The sequence below is a fragment of the Acartia tonsa genome, chromosome 3 (genome assembly GCF_053477335.1).
Source record: "Acartia tonsa isolate MP-2025a chromosome 3, ASM5347733v1, whole genome shotgun sequence".
Taxonomy (NCBI): Eukaryota; Metazoa; Arthropoda; class Copepoda; order Calanoida; family Acartiidae; genus Acartia; species Acartia tonsa.
In genome coordinates this window covers 42,779,775-42,800,100 of record NC_137262.1, presented here as the reverse complement: position 1 = coordinate 42,800,100, position 20,326 = coordinate 42,779,775, and the positions used below count along the sequence as shown (strand labels likewise).

Here is a 20,326-nt window from a genome sequence, read left to right as displayed (position 1 = left end):
TCGGTCAGAAATTTTATTTAAGTTAGTTTTATCTGTTGCACATCCACTCCTTGTCTAATTTCGATATGAACCCGCCCTAATATACCTATTTTCTTGGGGGCTGGGACACCCCCAACCCCCACAAAAATAAAATTTCCCCCCCCCAAAAAAAAAAAAAAAATTTCATATTTTTTTCTAAGTTTAATGTTTTTATATATTTTTTTTATATTTTTATATTTTTTTATACTTTTTTATATTTTCAATTATTTTTCTTTTTCTTTTAATTTCTTTTCTTCTTTGAAACTTTGTTTTATCAAATTCAAAAAGATTGTGAAACCTTCCTTAACCCTTTACAGTCGGGCCCCTTGCCGCACCTTAATCAGTCGGGGGGGGGGGGGGGCGTTCAACGCCCCCCCTTAATATCTCAGTTCCTATTAGAGCTAGAGGGCTAATCTTTTTTGTGCAAGTCCCCTGTTTGATAATGAATTTCCGACCTTTTATAAGTCTAGGTCAATTTTCGCTTCCTTCACCCTTTTATTTAACAACCTTTGTTTTTAGGTCCTTTTTTACTTAAAAATTTCAAACGGCTGTAATTTTCTTATTTTTGAAGCTAGAAGAAAATTTTTTTTCCAGAAAATGTTTATCTTTATGTAAATTTTACATTAGAAATATCAGAATATAAATTTCAGCGGCCGCAGCTGTACTTGGCAGCTGCCAGCCGCCGCAGTCGGCGGTCGGCGGGAAAACGGCGGCGGATCTTCATGAAATTTTAATATGTTATGTAGACATGTAAGAAAAGCTTAAGTTTAAAATTTGAAGTCTCTAAGTCAAAAATTGCGGCCACAGAAGCCTTTTAAAGATTTCTGGAGACCTGGAGGATCAGGACCTGCAGGATCATACCTGGAACCTGAAAGTGACTTGAACACCTGTATTTCATATAAGGATGTACTACTAGAGGATTTTTTAGTATTTTGGTATGATAAAATGCTTTGTTTATGTCAAAAAAAATATTTTTGCTCTTTACCTGGATGACCCTGCCAGGTTTGCTGGCATCCTGTGCCCGCCAGGATTGAGATATTCAAAAAATTCCAACTCTCAGTTATGTGTCATACCCATACTTAAAAAGTCAAGCAGTTTGGGCTCTTCATCTTTCACACACAGAAAATGAGATAGAAAAAACCGGATGGGGGGGGCGTTCAACGCCCCCCCCCCCCCCCGACCGTTAAGGGTTAAAATTCTCCCCTGAACCTTCAAAAAAAAGTTCCTAGAGGCTAGGGGCAAAGCCGCTAGTGATTAATAAAATGCTCAAATTAAAAAAATTCAAAGGTTTTTTACATGGTAGTTACCGATTAAAACGTTATGATCCGAATGTTTCAATGATTCATCCATTTCTAAGATTAATTGACAACCAAACGTTGTTAAGGTTGGATGGAGGATTTGGAAAGTTTTTCTCTAAAAGAACAGTTTTTACAACCTCTATCAAATCTGATGAAGAGACAATGAAGTAACACATTTATTTTTCAAGACTTGAAATTATAAATTACTTAGATAATAAGGAAGAAAATATTCAAAGGTAGCGTAGCACAGCAATACAATATTTTCTGATTTATAGGAAAACAGGCTTAATGATTAATGCTCATGTAGATGGAATAACATCATAATGAATTTAACATATAATATATCAGAAAAGTAAATTTATGATGTCCGTGCGCACAGACAGTTGGATAAAGTTATTTAGAGCATAGATGCTCAATAGCCATAGAAATCTTATGGAAAATTATTAAACTAAGCAGTATAGAAGGTGCTCTAACACTTTCCCCTCCGAATAAGCATGGAACATTCTAATAGTTACAACTTGAATGATAATTTGTACAAAATAAAAACAGGAATAAAATAACAACCTTTTTATCTTTGCTTTTTAGCAAATATAAGCACATTTTATCCTTATGTAAATTTTCACATATTTAGATAAAGTGAATATATTGAAGTAGTTTTGGTGAAATGACGTCATTTGTATTCTATGACGTCATTATTTAATAGGCACTTTAAGCTGCTTCGAATATATTTCACGAATATTATTTGTATTTCGCACAAATGTGTATAATGAATAAATTGTGCATAAATGATTTCTAGAATTTTTTTAAAAAATGGTTTCCACATTATGAAATATGTATATAAATTATTTTTGCTTTTCAGATATCCAGATTTAACAATTTGTTTCCCGTTTAAGGTAAAAATTGGAAAGATTTTGTATGATAACTTTATTTTTGATAAACTTGTAAAATAAACTGAATAGGTAATAAAACTATTAGTCCGTTATGACCTAACCCTTTTGTCAAGCTAAAAGAATTCGCTGTTTAAAACTAGTATCGGCTCAATACCAGCTGATTATCCATGTGGATATTCAGCTACTATTGTGATCATTTTTGGATACTCAGCTACCATTGGGAAAATGTGTGAATATATGCGTGGATACTCCGCTACTATTGGGGAATTCGTGGATACTCAGCTGGTATTGAGCCCCAGTAACTTATATTTACAGAATATCATAATAATTTATCATATTTTTCATAGACAAATAAGTATCAACTAATGGAGTTATTGGTAACATATTTCTATTGTTATCCTTATAATAAAGTAGAGGATATATGTCTGTTGTATAAAGGATCTCGCTAACCGCCGAACCGATGTGGTTCTCCTTTACAGTGTAGCTTCTTATAGGTTCTTGGAAGGCTTATAACTATTTTGGGAGAGGGAACCACCCCTTCCTAAGAAAAATATAAAAAAAACATAACTTTTTCCATTTAGCTGCGATAACATAGATTGAAAAGATAACATTTTACATGCCCCTAGAGGCCCTAGGTTAGTAACCTCTGATAACTAATATATCAAGAAAATATATTTTCTATCCTAATGTGCATAATGTAAAATTTAATTGATTTTTATAAAACCACTTATAAATGTAAAAATTTAAAATGTTTAGAACACCTTACCAGCAGACTACTTGGATGATCAGAACATAAATAAGGTATGAATATTTATAATGGGCTTCGCTCTTATGGATATTAACACCCTTGTGTTATTTCAAATAGTTGTATGACCGAGTATCAACAAAAAGAACAGAAATTATTACAAGATTTTCACATGAGTGCCTGAGAGGCGGCGTTAGTGGACAGAATAATCAAAGGTTATCATTTCATAAATCACTTTTTAAAATGTAAGTAGTAAAGCCAATGTAACACGGGAAGGTTGGTTGGTTTTGGAATAAAAATATAATAATTTAATCTCTATTTTAATGAACCAATTATAAATTAACCAAGACCCCTAAAGTTTTTAAACCAGCAAATAGCGAGGTTGTTTATAAAGTACAATGTCCTAACTGGAAATCATTAAACGGGCACAACAGCTTATAAAAAGACAATGGTAAAAAAAGTTTATGTTAATTCAGAAATTGTTTAATAAAGTCGGAAAAATTAACTAACAACCTTTGTCATAATTTATAAATCAAGTTATAATTTAGCAATTTACAGTCTAACTGGACAACATTCATACCAGACATCAAAGAATCAGGTACAGTTTAAAATTTGTATTATGTTTTGTAATTCCTATATAAAATTAACAGGATCTGTTTCTGTCTGTCTGTACCGAAAGATCTTGATACCGCTGAACTGAAATACTTCTCGTAGCATCTCATAGGTCCTGAAAAGGATGATAACTATTTTGTGGAATGGCATGGATTATTATTAAACAACTTTGGTGACTTTCTTGGGATAACAAGTTGAGGTGTCTGTTATTAATTGTCTTTTCATGTTATTATCCCTCTATATTTTAGGAACTTGTCATACCTACCAGGCCAAAGAAGCCTGTCTGTCTGGCAGAAATTATGGATACAAATTCTATATTGTGGTAAAATGAACCCTATAAGATAGTTTCAATTCCTTAAAATTTTTAATTTTGCTTTAATTTTTGCATTGGCCAGTGGAGAATAGTTATATATCACGCGGACATTAAAATGAAAAATTATAAGAATAAAACCAGTTTGTAAGCCCCGAAAGCCCAAATGTACAGGCCAACAAAACTGGTATTGATTTTATAACGTATATTTTAATATTCGTGGAAAATTGTCTGTAAAAGGTTAGAATTTTCAGTATGGCTGAGAACCGGTTCTAATCCAGCTGATATTAATCGGTTTCAAAGCCATACTGGAAAGGTTATACTTATAGCTGACAAAATAAAAATAAGAATACAAATTGTAGGTGCCAAGATATGACTACTTATTGCCAACAGATAACCCAACCAAAGAGAAATTAATTCATGATGATGAGGTCATATATAAAAAACGTGACACCATGGAAACTGTCCCAATTTTGTATAACTTTTGCGGAACATGTTACAGTTACGTCATATTTTTCTTTCCCGAAAAAGGGAAGGGGGAAAGAAAAAAAAGGGAAGGGGGGAAGAAAAAAGAGATGGGAGAAAAGGGGGTTTTCCCCATCTCTTTTGAATAGATTTTCTTCCCCCCTTCTCTTTTTCGGGAAAGAAAAATATGACGTAACTGGAACATGTTCCGCAAAAGTTATACAAAATTGGGACAGTTTCCATGGTGTCAAAAAACGTGACCTAAAAACAAAATTACGACAATAGTAACAAAAATTTATTTTTAGATTGCCTACAATTTTATAAGTGAAGCATTTATGTTTCTTCATTGGAGAGATAAGTTTATATTTTATCAAGTAAGAACTTTTTCAAAGATTACTTTTCTTTATTTCAACCAGTCTCTTGTTTCTTTTTCTTAACAATTAATGACATTTTGCTACCTTTTTTTATCCTTTTATCTCCTTTTTCCATCTTAATATCCTTCTTCTATTTCTAATTTTTTTTTCTTTTTATTTAACTATATATTTTTCTTCAAAAATGATTTATTTTAAATTTAGGAAGAGAACATGCCAGATATGGTAGTCATAGACACTTCACTTTTTAAATACAAAGTAAATTACCATTTTTAAAAGCGAAGCTTTTCTATAATTAGGGTCGGTCCGTCCGTCCGTCCGTACGTCCGTCCGAGATAGATAGCTTTTATTCGTTAATTTAGGCATGTTAGAATTGTCCTATTGATTTCAAACTTTGCATGATGATTCCTGTAGTAGTTGGGTACGATTTAGAAAGCGTAGCAACTCTTTAATCATTACCAGAATGTCCGTACGTCCATTTTAAACATGTTGATTTTTCTACTTTTTTAACAACAAATTTTCAAGTGTTTTAATTATCCGTTTGATCTGATTTTTAGTATATTGATTTCTGGGACAACAAAGAACAATATTATAAGTGAAGCAACTCTATAATCAAGTCCAAAAATGTAAGTATGTCTATAAACATTATCCTGTTTTTAAGCAGTTTTTCAACAAATTTACCTACAATTTTGATTCAACATTTATACATTTATGTTCCGATTTTTCAGTTCAGATACTATACAAGTGTTAATGTCCGTTTGTCCTACCGTTTCAGTGCTTCGCTTTTATGGATGTTGTCATCCTTGTTATATTAAATTTTGGGTTGTTAAGGGATAAGACATAAGTCGATTTTTTGTGTACGTCTCTAATTACGATAAAAAAGAATTACCTTTCTGGCAAATTTAGAAGTAAAATTTCGGACATGGACAGTTTGATTTTTAAACTTTATGTGCCAGTATGATGTACAGTCTAAAATCCCCTCCCTCCCTGATTGATATAAAAATTCGATATCTGATTTAATTTTTGTAATCCTTCTTCGCTGTTTTTAAAATCAAGTACTATTTTAGTAAAATATTATGTAATGATTTTTAGGGATCCCATTTATTTGACCTCAAGGACCAACAAAATAAAATTTTTAAACAAAAAAAAACCTATATTTTTTTGTTATTTAGATGGAAACAACAGTTATGATGTCATTAGAAGATATAACCAGGGATGGGGGACATATATATAAATAAACTCAAGCATTACAACTCTTAATTAGCCAACATATTGATGTACTATCCTGTTACATAGAGTAGTATGGTGCTTTGTCTCTTCCTAAGTAACTATTCAACTGATTGAGTTCTCCATTTTATGTCAGCTTAACATACGTTCTGGGATCGTTGTAGGCCATTTAATTTTTAATATTTAAGGCGTGGGACGTTTTCAGACTATTTTAGCCTCTAAATGCTATGGGCGCAACCGCTAGTTTAACTTAAATCGATAACAATATAAAATTCGTCCTTTCATTAAACAGAAAAGACGAGTATGATGACCGTTGCAATGATAATGCTTACTACAACTTCAAATACTGCGTAGATAGTGTGGTAAAAAAAAACATACTTTCGATCCTAGTGATAGCTGCTCTACACGTTTATTGTTTGTTAGTACCTTTTATGTGTCAGGAATATTTTTAACTTGTTTTTCTCTTTCAATCTCTTTTTTTCTCTGCTCTTTAATCTAATGTTGTGCATGGTGGTTGCTTTTTGTTCTAAACTAGCACCACTAGTATTACATTCTACAGGCTAGCTCTGTATTCATAGGCGTCCAAGGGGGGGGGGGGTAATGGGGCGATTACCCCCCCCATTTAAAATTTACTTCTACCCTGGGGGTGCCGTAGGCACCCCCAACTATTTAGGAGGGGGTATTTACCCCCCCCAAATGCGCATTTTTAATACTATATATTTAATAAAATTTAAATTACCCCCCCCAAAAATTTTACCCCGGGGGTAAATTTTGGGGGGGGTAAACTAAATTTACCCCTGCCAACAGATTTCAGGGGGGGTAATTACCCCCCCCCAAGCAAATTTTACCCCCGGGGTAAAAATTTTGGGGGGGGTAAAAAAAATTTGCGGCGCGCTTCGCGCGCCATTTTACCCCCCCCAAAAACGAATTACCCCCCCCCCCTAAAAAATTTTTACCCCCCCCAAAATGAAAAGCTTGGACGCCCCTGTCTGTATTCTACGGGTGTGGTAGGGCAGAAAAATAGCTTAATACCTATCCAAAACTTTGAACTAAAATTTAAAAAAAAAACTATAGCCAAGCTGGTAATTCAATTAGTTCAGTATTTTATATCATAAACTACAGAAAAAAGCCTTATTAATTTTTTTACCATAGAACAAGAAAAGAGGCATTGAATCTACATTTTTAGCAAAAAATCAAAATTAAAAAACAAACTCAAAATCATTCCTAATTTATTTTATATAGTGTACTCAAGAACGAGATTGGCAAGATCCTTGGTATTATAATCCTAACATTTTGAAGAATATTTCTTGGAATATCACTCAGCTTAAAGAATTTTATTCTTCCGCAGTAAGTAAACATATACATACATAAAGTGAGGATTCCTAAGCTTTATACAACATGTGTTATTTGTTGAAAATCTAGAAGTAGGCTTCTTTTGCTTATTTGATTGGTTAATAAAATCATTACTTTTTTAAATCACTTAAATCACTTTAAAAACTTGAGATTTTTTGAAGAAGTGAAAACTATATGCCTTCGGCATCTTGGGGCTAAAAAAACTGGTTTTAATCTTATAATTGAACATTTTATATCCATGGAAAGATGTTTATAATATGATGCGAGAAATAATATTATAATTCTAAATTACAAATTATAAAGGATTTCAATACACCAAATATTACTTGGACTGTCAGAGATAAAAGTTTTCAATCAAAGGTAGCTACTTTTAAAAAATATTAATTACACACAATTTCTTAATATACCCTTTACCATGTAAAATATACATATAAACCTAAGTTAAACCTGCTATTCAACTTTTTCTATAGCTTCTTTAAATCTAGAAGATAGATCTAGACAGATTTAGTTTACATGAATAAAAATTAAACTTTAATCCATCATTAGCATTCTGACTCATTCTAAATCTATAATAAACGGAAGAAATGTAAATCTGATACTTTTGATTAATTATAATGCTAAATGATTTTTTTTATTAGAGACAATGGCAAGAGCATGGATGTTTACAACCTTGTTTTCAACGTATGATAAAATTACAATACAGGTTTAAAATCACGAAACCTCATTGTTATTATTTAGATTAAATATTATGCTTCACGAAACCTCTGTGATAAAACTCAAGCAAATTACATAGTTCTTATTAAAATAGTGCCTTTAAATAGCTAAACGTCTTTTTTGGAAGATTTTAAGTCTTGACTAAAAGTAAACACCAAAACTCTGTTTTATAGTTATGATACAAGAAGATCAATGAATCCAGCTTATTGGAATGAAGATTTTGATTTTGCAGTTTCTATTTGGGCTAAGGTATATTACAATAAATATAGAAAGACAAGATTCCCAATCACTTATTTCGACCATATGGAACACTTTAATCAAACCACATTAATTCTTGGAAAGTTTGCACATTTGTACGAAATTATATTTATTTATTTTATACATTAAGTAAGCTGTATCTAAATAGTTAAAATTCTTGTGTGGTGATATTAGTCGACCAAAAAATTCCTTGCACGTATTATGAACTTGAGTCATATGTGAAAAATAAAACAAACTCTTTTCTGCTAGGATTTTTTCTTAAATTAGACGAATTATAGTGACTGATTGACCATTTAGAGTTAAAAATCTATTATAAATTTAATATAATGGATTGATTGAGTGAATCCAAAATATTTTACCTAATATGATTTCAATCAGGAGTTCATAACGGTGTATGCTAATGAGTTACACCTGATTGCTATCAATACATTACCCCAATTTTAACCTTATTATTTATTTTTGCCGTTCGACCTCACAATCCTAATGCCTTTTATACAAAAGTACGTAAATTTTCAGGAGCTTTTTAACCATTAATTTTTCCTAGAATTGGGAAGTAATTGATCAGAAAGAGGAACTCTACTGTGACACCATGTGCTTAGTTGGAGAGGTATAGTTAGATAGATAGCAGGGACAAGGGACCAGGATTAAGAGTAACTCTACTGTGACACCATGTGTTTAGTTGGAGAGGTATAGTTAGATAGATAGCAGGGACAAGGGACCAGGATTAAGAGTAACTCTAATGTGACACTATGTGCTTAGTTGGAGAGGTATAGTTAGATAGATAGCAGGGACAAGGGATCAGGATTAAGAGGAACTCTATTGTGACACTATGTGCTTAGTTGGAGAGGTATAGTTAGATAGATAGCAGGGACAAGGGACCAGGATTAAGAGTAACTCTACTGTGACACCATGTGCCTAGTTGGAGAGGTATAGTTAGAGAGATAGCAGGGACAAAACCATAAAAATTTACAGCAATTTCAATTGGAATTAATTTGCTGAATCAGGTTCCCTGGATAAATTTAATTGCATTTCTTAATGTTAATTTAAATTCTATGTTTTTTATAAAAAAAATATATATTATAGATTGGTGGAATAGTGAGTATTTTCTTGGGTCTCTCTGGATTTGGCATTATTCAGTGTATGATTATATATGTCAAGAAATCTTATCGTTGTTGTAAAAAATAAAAAGTAGATGTTAATATACTTTCATTTGTTATGAAATGATTAAAAACAAAATTAAACAAGCGAGGCAAAATCCATTAAAGCGACGCTCAACAAATCAAACAGTCGGGAAAACGAGCATACGAAAAGTTATATAAATATATATGAACGCTTTTGAAATTTAATAAGAAAAAAACATATAAAAGTAACAGGATATGGTTCTTCTTTACAGTGTAGCTTATCATAGGTCCTAGGAAGGTTTACAACTATTTTTTAAATCTAAAATACTAAAGTCAAACTGCTGCATACTAAAGGAACATATTTGTTTATTGTTATTTATTACAAATTAATCAATGTACAAAACATCACAAAATAGTACCATACGAAATCTGACAATTAGTTTGTTTAGCATTTTCTAAGAATAACAATATAAAATTTTGTTATTCTAATATAACAAAGATAAGTATAACAATTATTTTATTTTACTAGATCTTCCTCAAAAATTGGTTCATCTGCTCTCTTTTCCACTAAAAAAAAATAAATAGAATTAAGCGCATGTACAGTGATTTATGAGTCTTTAGGGGTTAAATAAAGAGGCAGGAAGGTCTACTGAAATATTTTACTGACGGGATGTTAAAACCTAGTGCCAAGCACCCATAATTCAACTTTACAATTATAAAAAAAATATGATTGCATTTGTGAAATTTGACTATGCTAATTTAGAAAATTACGACAAAACTATATTATGTCACCAAAATAATCAGTATTTAAAAAGTTGATTTTGAAAATGAATATTACCTTTAAAAGAAAAGCCAACCCATTCAGAAATATTTCTTGGATCTATTCCTTTTACATGACTAACTTTTATCTAAATATGATTTAAATTCGAAAATTAATGAATTTTAATCTTTATCCAGAATTTACAATAGATTTAAAACTTCGTGTATATATATATACTTGTTTATTTGCTAGTCGCTTTTAAAAACTTGTATTGCCCATAGATTGCCATAAATTTGCATACCGAGATCTTGCTAGACGCAATGAACTCACATAAGTTCAGCTTCTTTTGTGTATAAATTGTTTTAAGTTTGCAAAGGCTATCAAGAACTGTACCTGACAGGCGTCCAAGTTGAAAGGTTCTCCAGGTATGATATCTCTAGCTGTCACTAGGCACTTTCCGAGCTTGTTATAACAAGCTTTCTCACATTCTAAATAAAGACAAAAAAAGATGATTTAAAACAGGGCTCGGCAGCCGCGCTTCAGTCGTGTGTAAATCCTTAGTGAAATCGTCATATTATAACTTTAATTCAGCTGGATGTCAAACCTCTTGCTAAACAGAATTTTTTTGTCACACAATTGGGTTAAATTTTTAGTATTCATTTTAAAAATTTAGCATTATATTAATAAATCTAAAGTTTGAATGTTAAAATTTTACCTAAAAATTTTTTGTTTCCATCACCAATGCTCTTTTCTACATTGTTTAGTTCTTCTTCACATATTATTCCTCTATTAACATAAAGTATATACTTTTCAAATAAAATTATTAAATCATTGTGTTAACTCATTGGCAATTATTATTTGTATAGTGTTTTTAAACTGTAAACAATTCCATGGTGTTATGAATAACAAGTAATGTAATGTGTTTCTGTTTGATTGCATAAGAGAAAGACTGTAATATACCAAGGAAGTACTATATATGGATCAAACAGCAGAGAGGGGTGGGACATTAGGGATTTTTTCATACTAACCCCAAAGTATTATAATAACGTTTTCTTATTTAGTGGCTTAACAACCTTTGAGACTTTTATTGGGAATTTGGTAATTTGACTGGTTGTTTCCTTTAATTAGTGTCCAAATGTTTTAACCACTAATTGTAATTTAAAGAAAATGTGTACCATCATTTGGAATGTACATCAATTTATAGGCCATTGGCTTATCCCTTTAGATTCCTGATCAAAGACAGATTGGAATACATATATGTACAATAGAAATGCTTTAAACTGGATGAATAATTACCTTAGTGAATTTACAGAAACTCTCATCTTTGCATATTTGACTAACAAGGCTAGCTCTTCTGGATTTAATGAACAAGAATGATCGGTACCCTAAAATAGATTTGGGGTAAAAATAATTTAAACACTAATAATTTTATAATATTGTAAATAGATAAAGTATGAAATTTAAGATTTGGAGAGAAAAAACAATAACCTTTTGTGATTTATCCAGTGTAAAATGACGTTCAATAACTGTTGCACCCATTTCTGCGGCTTTGATACTAATTCCTATACCTTCTTCATGGCCTTATAAAAGTGGGAAAATCATATATTTTTGCTTTCCAAACCAATCATATTCTTTCATGTTTATAATTTATTCATTCTAAGATAATTTACATTTTAGGTAGATATTGGGAGAAGAAAGGGTTGTAGATTAAGTTACCTGAATATCCTATGAGCAAGTCAGGAAATTCTTTTCTGTAAGCATTCATAACCTCCAAATTTACATCTTCTACTTTGCATGGGTAACTAATATCAAATAATTAATTGTATTTGCTTTATGAGCTAGTATTTCATATCAATCTTTAAACATTAAACTGCATTACAGTTATGAAATCTAATTATATAAAATAGTTAGGTTTTTTTTCTGTAGCATAAAATTTCTATAACTTCTGAACCGATTGAGTTCTCCATTTTATGGGTGCTTCTTATAGATCCCAGGGTGGCTTTAGGATAATTAATTTTTTGTCTATGTTTGGTTTTAGGGCATTTTCCTATTTTTGTGACTCCTTTGATTATAGGGCTCCTAGATGCTAGGAGAGCAGCCGCTGGTATCAAATAAGAAAGAACAGCTTTATAAAGATAATGCGTTTATATCTAAAGAATAGTAATCTGTAATTTGGGAAAGAAATACAGGAAATCTTATAAAAGAAATAACTTTAAAAAGTATAGACAAGGATAAACACTTTAGAGACTGTAGAGTCAAGACAGTTTTTAAATTATTCTAAGTCTAAACTTTGTAATCGCTGTCAAGAAGGATGAACAAACCCTAGTTTAAAATAGAGTAATTGATTTTTTTTTTTTTAAATGAGTGCATGACAAAATTTACCTACTAACACAATGCATGAGAACAAGCTTGTAAGGAGGATTCACATTTATTTCTGTATAACTTTCTTTTACAGTTTCTATTATTTTCCTGAATAAAAATAGAAAAATCTTTTAATTTTAAAAATTGTAAAATAATACTTACTCAAAAGGCTTTATGAAAATGAAAAAAATAACAAATAAAGTGTTAACAAAACTTACCTAACCCATTGCATATCAGCCATGCCAGTGGATAGCACTACTGGTTTTCCCATTTGACACACTAATTACAAAATAACTAGTAGAATTAGAATTAAGTGTCCAATAAAGAGGGAGAGGAAAACTTAGATCAAAATATAACATTTATTTTAACAGAGAGGCATATATGAAATTCTGTATTACAAATTATAAACCATTCCAGGAAAAACGAGAAGCTACCCTGTAAAGGAGAACATTAGCGGTTCAGCTGTCAGGTCAGCTGTCCTTCGTTACAGACAGGTAGACATAGAGTGGAAACGGATAGATTTAAACGAATCCCTATATTATAAACTTATTACCTTCTTTTATCAAAGGAAGATTATTAACATCGCCAGAACCAATCTTTATAAATGGAACATTCTGAAAAATATAGTTCAAATGAGGTGTTAGTCAAATACTTTGCTTAGGTCTAAGTGTTTCTAATAAGTTATATGTTCATAGATTTATTATTACTTGAATCTTAAAACTAGTTATCATGCTTTCTAATGAAGTGTAATTTGTAGCGAACGAACTAAAATACCGATCTCCCCCATCCCCTCCTCTATTGTATTAACAAAATGACCAATGAATGACACGGCCGAAATAGCAACCTAAATTGACGAAATTTTTTCCCTTTCATAATATCCACGTATATTCTACATATATTTCTATGTTACATTATTTGCTAATTAACTAGGTAAATATGATCCCATTTGAAAATTGCCTTTTTTCATTAGGCAATCGTGAATAATAAAAAAAATGATTAAAAAAAAACAATATTTGGTCAACCTTTCAAAATCAAAACTTGTTGTCTTACCAATTTATTGAGAAATCTTGCAGAAAGTATATCCATTGCGCTTGCTGTGCACGCAATATTCAACTCTTTAGCATAGTCCATCAACTCCTAGAAAACAAGTAATACTTTAAATGTTTGGATCGTAAAGATGAAACGTTAATAATGGCATAATGGAAATGATGGCATGTTGATAATATGTCATTCATAGCAACTTTGGGATCTACTGCAGTTCATGGTAAAATATTGCTGGTAACGAATGCCTCCTGTTTCCTGGCAATGTTAGAAGATTCCTGGATCTAGCATAACAAGAAATATTTCTGGAGCCACCAATGTTTAACTTTCCTGGTTGCCAGCAATTTATGCATATTCCTGGCCACTGCCATGTTTGAAATATTCCTGTTAAAAAGCAATATTTTCCTTTTTAATTCCAATTTCCCTTTTATTACACTTACCCCACAATTAGAGTTTGATAAGATTCACACAACTCAAAAGTGGTTATTTTGGCATTTTTGTCTGGTATGGTGGGGGGTGGGAGGGTAGTGGTGTTTCTCTGTTTTAATTGAGGGAGTTAGGAAATGCTATAAATATTGAAACGCTCTGCTACAATTCACAGTATATTAAAAACATTAAACTGATTAAATGTAAATAATGAATTAGAGAGGAGGGGGGGGGGGGGCGGGACTGAGACAAATATCATAAAAGTTCCTTATTTCTGATTTTTATCAACAGTTAATAATACAACGTTTACGTAGGTGTAAAAAGTAACAATATAAAAGTAGTCAGGAAAAACTTTAAGGTTAATAGGTCCTGGGAAGCGTTTTACTATTTTGGTTAATTTGAGGGTATCATCCACAATCCTACTAAGATAAACCGCCACTAGATATTATTATAATTTTTTGGTTTATCGGTTAGCAAGATCCCTCTGTGTAGAAAGACAGTCAAACACACACAAAAGCGGACACCCTGTTACTCATAAATAAGCATGAAACTCATTATGTAATTGTAACTTACTTTTCCTAAATATTTTACTGTAAATTATAATCCTTCGCTACTTTATATTGTAGATTATAGCAGTTGCGCCCCGAGCATCATGAGACTCCGTTTTAAATTGATAGAAAGGGGGCAGAAAATAGCCTAAAACCATCATGTGACCTTGTGAAGCTTCTCTAAAATGAAGAACTCAATCGAATCAGTGGTTAGTGGGATCTTAATTGAGAAAAAAACAAATATTGCTATATTGTCAGTCAACCTTGCTTGCTTGAGTTTACAAAGCATAAAAAGGAGGGAAGATAATTTGAATTTAAAACACCCGCCAAATGTATCAGAGATTGAAATTTAAAAATGGGTAACCAATTAGCTGTTTTGTCCAGAGGTTACGAATACCAATTAAAACCCCGTATTTTATAAGATGAAATAAAAATGCCATTCAAATTTTGGCGCGAAAGTGTTCTTTCCCGTAAAGTTTATACAGCCTCAGGTGTTAATTGAATTTAAAAACTCGCGCTACGAAATTTTGGCGCGAATTTAATCATATGTGTGTAAAGGTTTATTGATTTAAATTTTAAAGTCTAAAAAAGGGAGGTAATAGAATAATTTGAAATAAAAATCTCCCGCCATAATCTAATTACTTACATGGTTTCATGGTCTGTACTGCCCAGTTACGCCACTCTTTTTGTTGGTTTAGGCTAGAATTGTTGTTCTTATCCTCATAGAATTTTTTTTTCAATTTTGATCCCCCCTCCCTGGCCGCAGCCTTTTTTTTATAATTAGGTTAGTTTAGGTTATAGGGGCTAGTATTAAGTTTTGGCATTCTATAGGCGATCAAGTTCGTTGCTTTTTACTGTTTGATTTCAGAGCCTCACTTAGAAAAAAATGTATTTATTAATACGATGAAAATTACGAATTTATCTCCCCCACTTTTCAATATATTATAAAAATAAAAAGGCGCGCCCAAATTTTGGCGCGAAATTGGATATGAAGATAGAAACAGTTAAATGTAAAGGTAAAGATCTAACTCTCCTATATCCTTCCCCCACCTTTATTAATAAAATAATTGAAGCAACTGTCCCTTATTAATCATTGCTGTCTACCCCCTAAGAAAATGTGATAAGGGGTATGGGGTAAAAACTCCTGTAAGCCAGTAATCTTCTCTCATTGCTGGTAACCTGGAAAATTTGCAGATTGCCAGCTAACAGGAACCTAGGATTTAGGGGAATATGCGTGCTGCTGGATCCAGGAATCTTGTAATATTGCCAGGAACCAGGAAGCATTCGTTACCAGCAATATTTTACCATGAACAGCAGTAGATCCCAACTGTTATTAAATGTCGATAAAAATCGAGTAGGGGGAGAAACTCACTCAAAAATCAGCCACGTGATGTCATAAAATTGAGGGAAGTAAGAGGAAAAGTGGAAAAGAAAACACGTAAAAAAGAGATAGATAGTCCCTCGTTTTTATGACGTCATGTGGCTGATTTTTGAATGACTTTCTCCCCCTACAAAATCGATAGAAAACACCAACTGTTTAATTTCTTTTGACATTATTGAATACATATTATATACCATAAACAGTACTGCTAGTTTTTTTAAAAGTTAATCTTTTTAATTAAAACCATTAGAATCTATTTCAAATTTTAGTAAACAAATAGACAACTTTTAGTTCTGAATTTACTAAACTTCTTGGCTGTTTTATTACCTGAAATTTATCTTCAGAGAATTCCAGGTATCTTTTGTGTTCTCCATATGTCTTTCCCCAGGAATTTACACTGGTAACAATAAATATATGTATTAAATTAAGCATAAAATCGATCAAAAAAAACGAGTGAATAAAGCAAGTTTAATTCATATGTAAATGTAATCTTAGCATGTCAAACCAGGAAGGAAGGAAGTTATAAAAATCACCAATATCTTGGGTACTATTTCTTCTATTCTGTAAGTATAGAAAGTGTAATTTTTATGGCATAGTCAAGAACGACTAATTCAATAAAAGATACCTGTCATATGGCTGTTCTAGACATTTAGCTGTAAATTTTGCTTCTAAAAATATTTGAACATATAATCCACACAATCTTTAAGTTTTTTTTTAAATAGAATTAATTTCAAACTTTTTAAAGAATTTTGCAACCATTATTAGATTGTTTAGCGTTTACTGAATTCTCTAAAAAATATTTGTGCATAAATGACACATAAAAAGTGTTATTACCTAAATTAGACTTCTGAAATTTGACAATATCTGCACCAGCTGTTTTAGCTGCAAGGATCATTTGTTTTGCTGTTTCCAATGAACCCTAAGACCAATAATAAGATAATAATATTTTGGGTACCAAATGCATATTTTACATTTATATTATATTATTGTATATCTCTCCGTTTGTTCATAAATTCCTCCATCCATCTATTTATTTATCTATGTAAGATTTTATTTACCTTTACATCAACACTTTAATAGGTATATTTGTATTGATTTTATTAACCTATCCATACATCATTAGATATAGTATTATGGTTTGTATATATTTGTCTGTAGCTTTAGACCTCTGTAACTACTGAGCCAATTGAGTTCTTCGTTTTATTAAAAATTAACATAGGTCCAATAATTGTTTTTTTGGGTATTCAATTTTTATATTTAAGTCTTCGGATGATTTTAAGCTACTTTTTTTGTTTTTTTATGCACCTTAATGCAGAGCTTCAAGTCGCCAGGGACGCATCACTAGTTTAATTTTTTTCTTATCACATTGTTGAATGCTCATCCACATTACTACAGTGATTTTTTTTTATGAGAACTTTTATGAAAGCAATTTTACCCCACTTATAGTTATAAGAATTTAATGATTAATGGCTTATTTTCTTCGTTTTTTAATGCAATTAATAGAACATTAAAAAGATATTACAGTTTTTGTTAAAAAAGTACAGTAAAATGTAAAATTCAAAACTTAGGTGTCAACATCTAAAAATGGTTTTAGCGCATTTTTCTTATGTTCAAATCTTCTACCTTTTGCAAGAATGGCTGCAAAACGCTTAAAAATTGATACAGATACTATTGGGGACATGTACTAGAATGTATCAAAGTTTGCAGGTCATATCTCAATCAGGGAGGGAGTACTGGCCCCCCAAAGTCGACTACTGAAAATCCATTTTTTTTCTTGCAAAGGGTAGAAGATTTGAACTTAGGCTAACAAAGGTAAAACTGAGTTGGTGAACTCAGAATCCTGAGTTCAACTCAGTTCAATAAGAAAAATGCGCTAAAACTATTTTTAGATGTTTACACCTAAGTTTTGAATTTTACATTTTGCTGTTCTTTTTAATCAAAAACGGAAATATTTTTTTAATGTTCTATAAATTGCATTAAAAAACGGAGAAAATAAGCCATTAATCATTAAATTCTGATAACTATAAATGGGGTAAAATTGCTTTCAAAAAAGTTCTCATAAAAAAACACACTGTATAATTGTGTAAAATATTTTAGTATTGGTCCCTGATGATTTTGTCCTATTTCAGCTATGATTACCGGAGGACTATCCCCACCAACAGGAACACCTACAAATATTAAAAGGAGTTGAGTAAATTTTTTCAGAAATTTTATCTTTAAATGATTTTAACATATCTTATTTTTAATATCTGAGATAATATTTCTTTCAACTTTGATATCTTTAGCTAAATTGACGACAAACTTTCCCCTGTCAATATGTCCACGTATAACCTGCATCCATTTTTATCGATCCAATACAAATAATGTTTAATGATCTTACCTGGTGCTAACTCAAATTCAAACATTTTAAAAACTATTTTTTAAACACAGGTATATTTGTTTATCTAAAAATATATCATGCATTTTAACATTGTCTTAGCATTACTTTCACTTTTAAAACTTTATGTTTTATAATACAAACTTAATTTATTTTAATATAATTTTATAAAGTTTTTACAAAACAAGGTTGAAAAATTCCATAGAATTAAATAGTGACCTTTCTTTTAATATTGAAGAAAAAAAATTCTTTTAATATAAACAAAATTCAATGTTTCAATCTAAAGATGCAATAATAGACATGCTTGCAACATTGTGTTCATGCCTCCTATTAATAATCATTTTAAAATATTATTGCAGCTAGAAAATGTTTTAAAAATCCAAATGAAAATGATAATGTCTTTACAATATCAGAATTATTGGAATCCTTTTATTTGAATTTTTTTTGGGTATTAAACATGAATACAAATTAAATATAGAAAAGATTCGCATTTATAAATTGTCTTTGATCTCTTGTTTTCTAAAGAATTGTTTACAAATTAATTTATCAAATTATACAAACAGATTTTTTTTCCTTGGAAAATAATTAATTGTTTTCTTAAAATAAAACAAGAACGAATATTTTTATTCGTGGACGTAAAATGGCTAGATATGAAAAAATCAGATTTAATTTTGAAGTTATATTTTACAAACTTAATTTTAACTCGGAGAATTGCAAGCACCCCTGAAGGCTAACAAAGCACTATATATAGACTGTAATAAAATATAGAGTGCACTAGCGGCTTTGCACTGTAGACTGCTTGGGTACGGTATAATTAACATAATCTAAAAAATAATTTTAGAGGTTTAATTGAAGTTATAGGAAGAAAATTGAAGGGTAGAGAAAGTAATTTATTGAGATGCTACTTATTTAAAAACTAAATTTAAAGTAAAGTACCATCATTCTTAGTATTAAATTACTTCAATATAATAAAACTGTCCTCATTTATTGTGTGCTGAAAATAATATAATTTACTAAAGATATCTTTAGATAATAATCAATACATAACATAATATTGTTTCACTAATTTTGCTACTACTAGACGTAGCTGTACTTGTTGAAAATACTTCAATTTAACCATCACACTATAGTTATGACAACCATTGTCTTGGTGTTTAGAAAAGACTGCATAGTACCTTTTTAGTACATATTAGTGTGTATTTATATATATACTATATTTCTTACTATTTAGGGATACAATTACCTAATTTATTTACTTTCCAAAAGCTGACGTTAAAGATCTGTAAAATTTGAATTGTAGCATTTACAAGAAAATTAACAAGAAAAAGAGAGCCAATTTAAAAAAATAATTGGCAAAATAACAAAGACAGCTTATGTTTTCACAGCATCTCAAGTTGAAAAAAAATCGCCTAAACCATTGGGTTTATCTGAATCAGCTGTGGGGTTTCCGAGAGAATGTTAAAACAGGGGAATAAGAAATAGCAGCTCAGGGGGATTTATAGAGAAATGGTTGGTTAAAGAGAGAATGCCGGCAAGAAAAGTGAGAGAGAGGGGAGATTAAAAAAAAGGGGAGAAATATTATCATTAGAGAATACCGATAGAAATTGAAGAGAGAAACAAGGTGGAAGAGACAGTCAAAGAGAAAAGACAACAAGAAACACAACATCCAAGCTCAAAAATGGTAGGACATACGAACATTAACCCTTGTAGAGTGTCAGAACGGAATAAGCAGAATAAAATTAAGTCTAACAAAATTACATACAGAATACTGTTTAAGCACATACTTACATTTTAGGACTTTATGCCTCGCTTACAACTTTTTCCCTTGTTGAAATAGGAATCAGTATTCCAAAAATTAAATTAATAGGATAGTCATAACATACAAAAGTTTGTTATCAAAAAGTAAAAAAATCAACATATTTTAAATGAACGTGATGGACTTTCTGGTAACGATTATAGAGTTTCTACGGTTACCGAATCGTACCTTATTGTTATATAAATCATCTTGCAAAGTTTAAAAGCGATACGATAATTCTAACCTGTTCAAATT

General features: G+C 30.9%; 1 protein-coding gene and 1 long non-coding RNA gene across 2 annotated transcripts; both read right to left on the bottom strand.

Annotated features, from left to right (window-relative positions):
• Window positions 1–9,743: 9,743 nt before the first annotated feature.
• Window positions 9,744–10,931, bottom strand: LOC145315265 (uncharacterized). Its single transcript, XR_013877999.1, has 4 exons — window positions 10,858–10,931; window positions 10,536–10,630; window positions 10,221–10,290; window positions 9,744–9,949 (listed from the first exon to the last, which is right to left on the bottom strand). It is a non-coding gene; the product is annotated as an uncharacterized LOC145315265 (long non-coding RNA).
• Window positions 10,932–12,520: 1,589 nt separating this feature from the next.
• Window positions 12,521–16,814, bottom strand: NANS (N-acetylneuraminic acid synthase). Its single transcript, XM_080154972.1, has 7 exons — window positions 16,734–16,814; window positions 16,525–16,567; window positions 16,227–16,296; window positions 13,554–13,640; window positions 13,057–13,117; window positions 12,722–12,782; window positions 12,521–12,611 (listed from the first exon to the last, which is right to left on the bottom strand). The coding sequence occupies exons 1-7, from the start codon at window positions 16,792–16,794 to the stop codon at window positions 12,521–12,523; spliced, it is 474 nt and encodes a 157-aa protein (XP_080011098.1). The 5' UTR covers window positions 16,795–16,814.
• Between the last annotated feature and the right edge of the window lie 3,512 nt (window positions 16,815–20,326).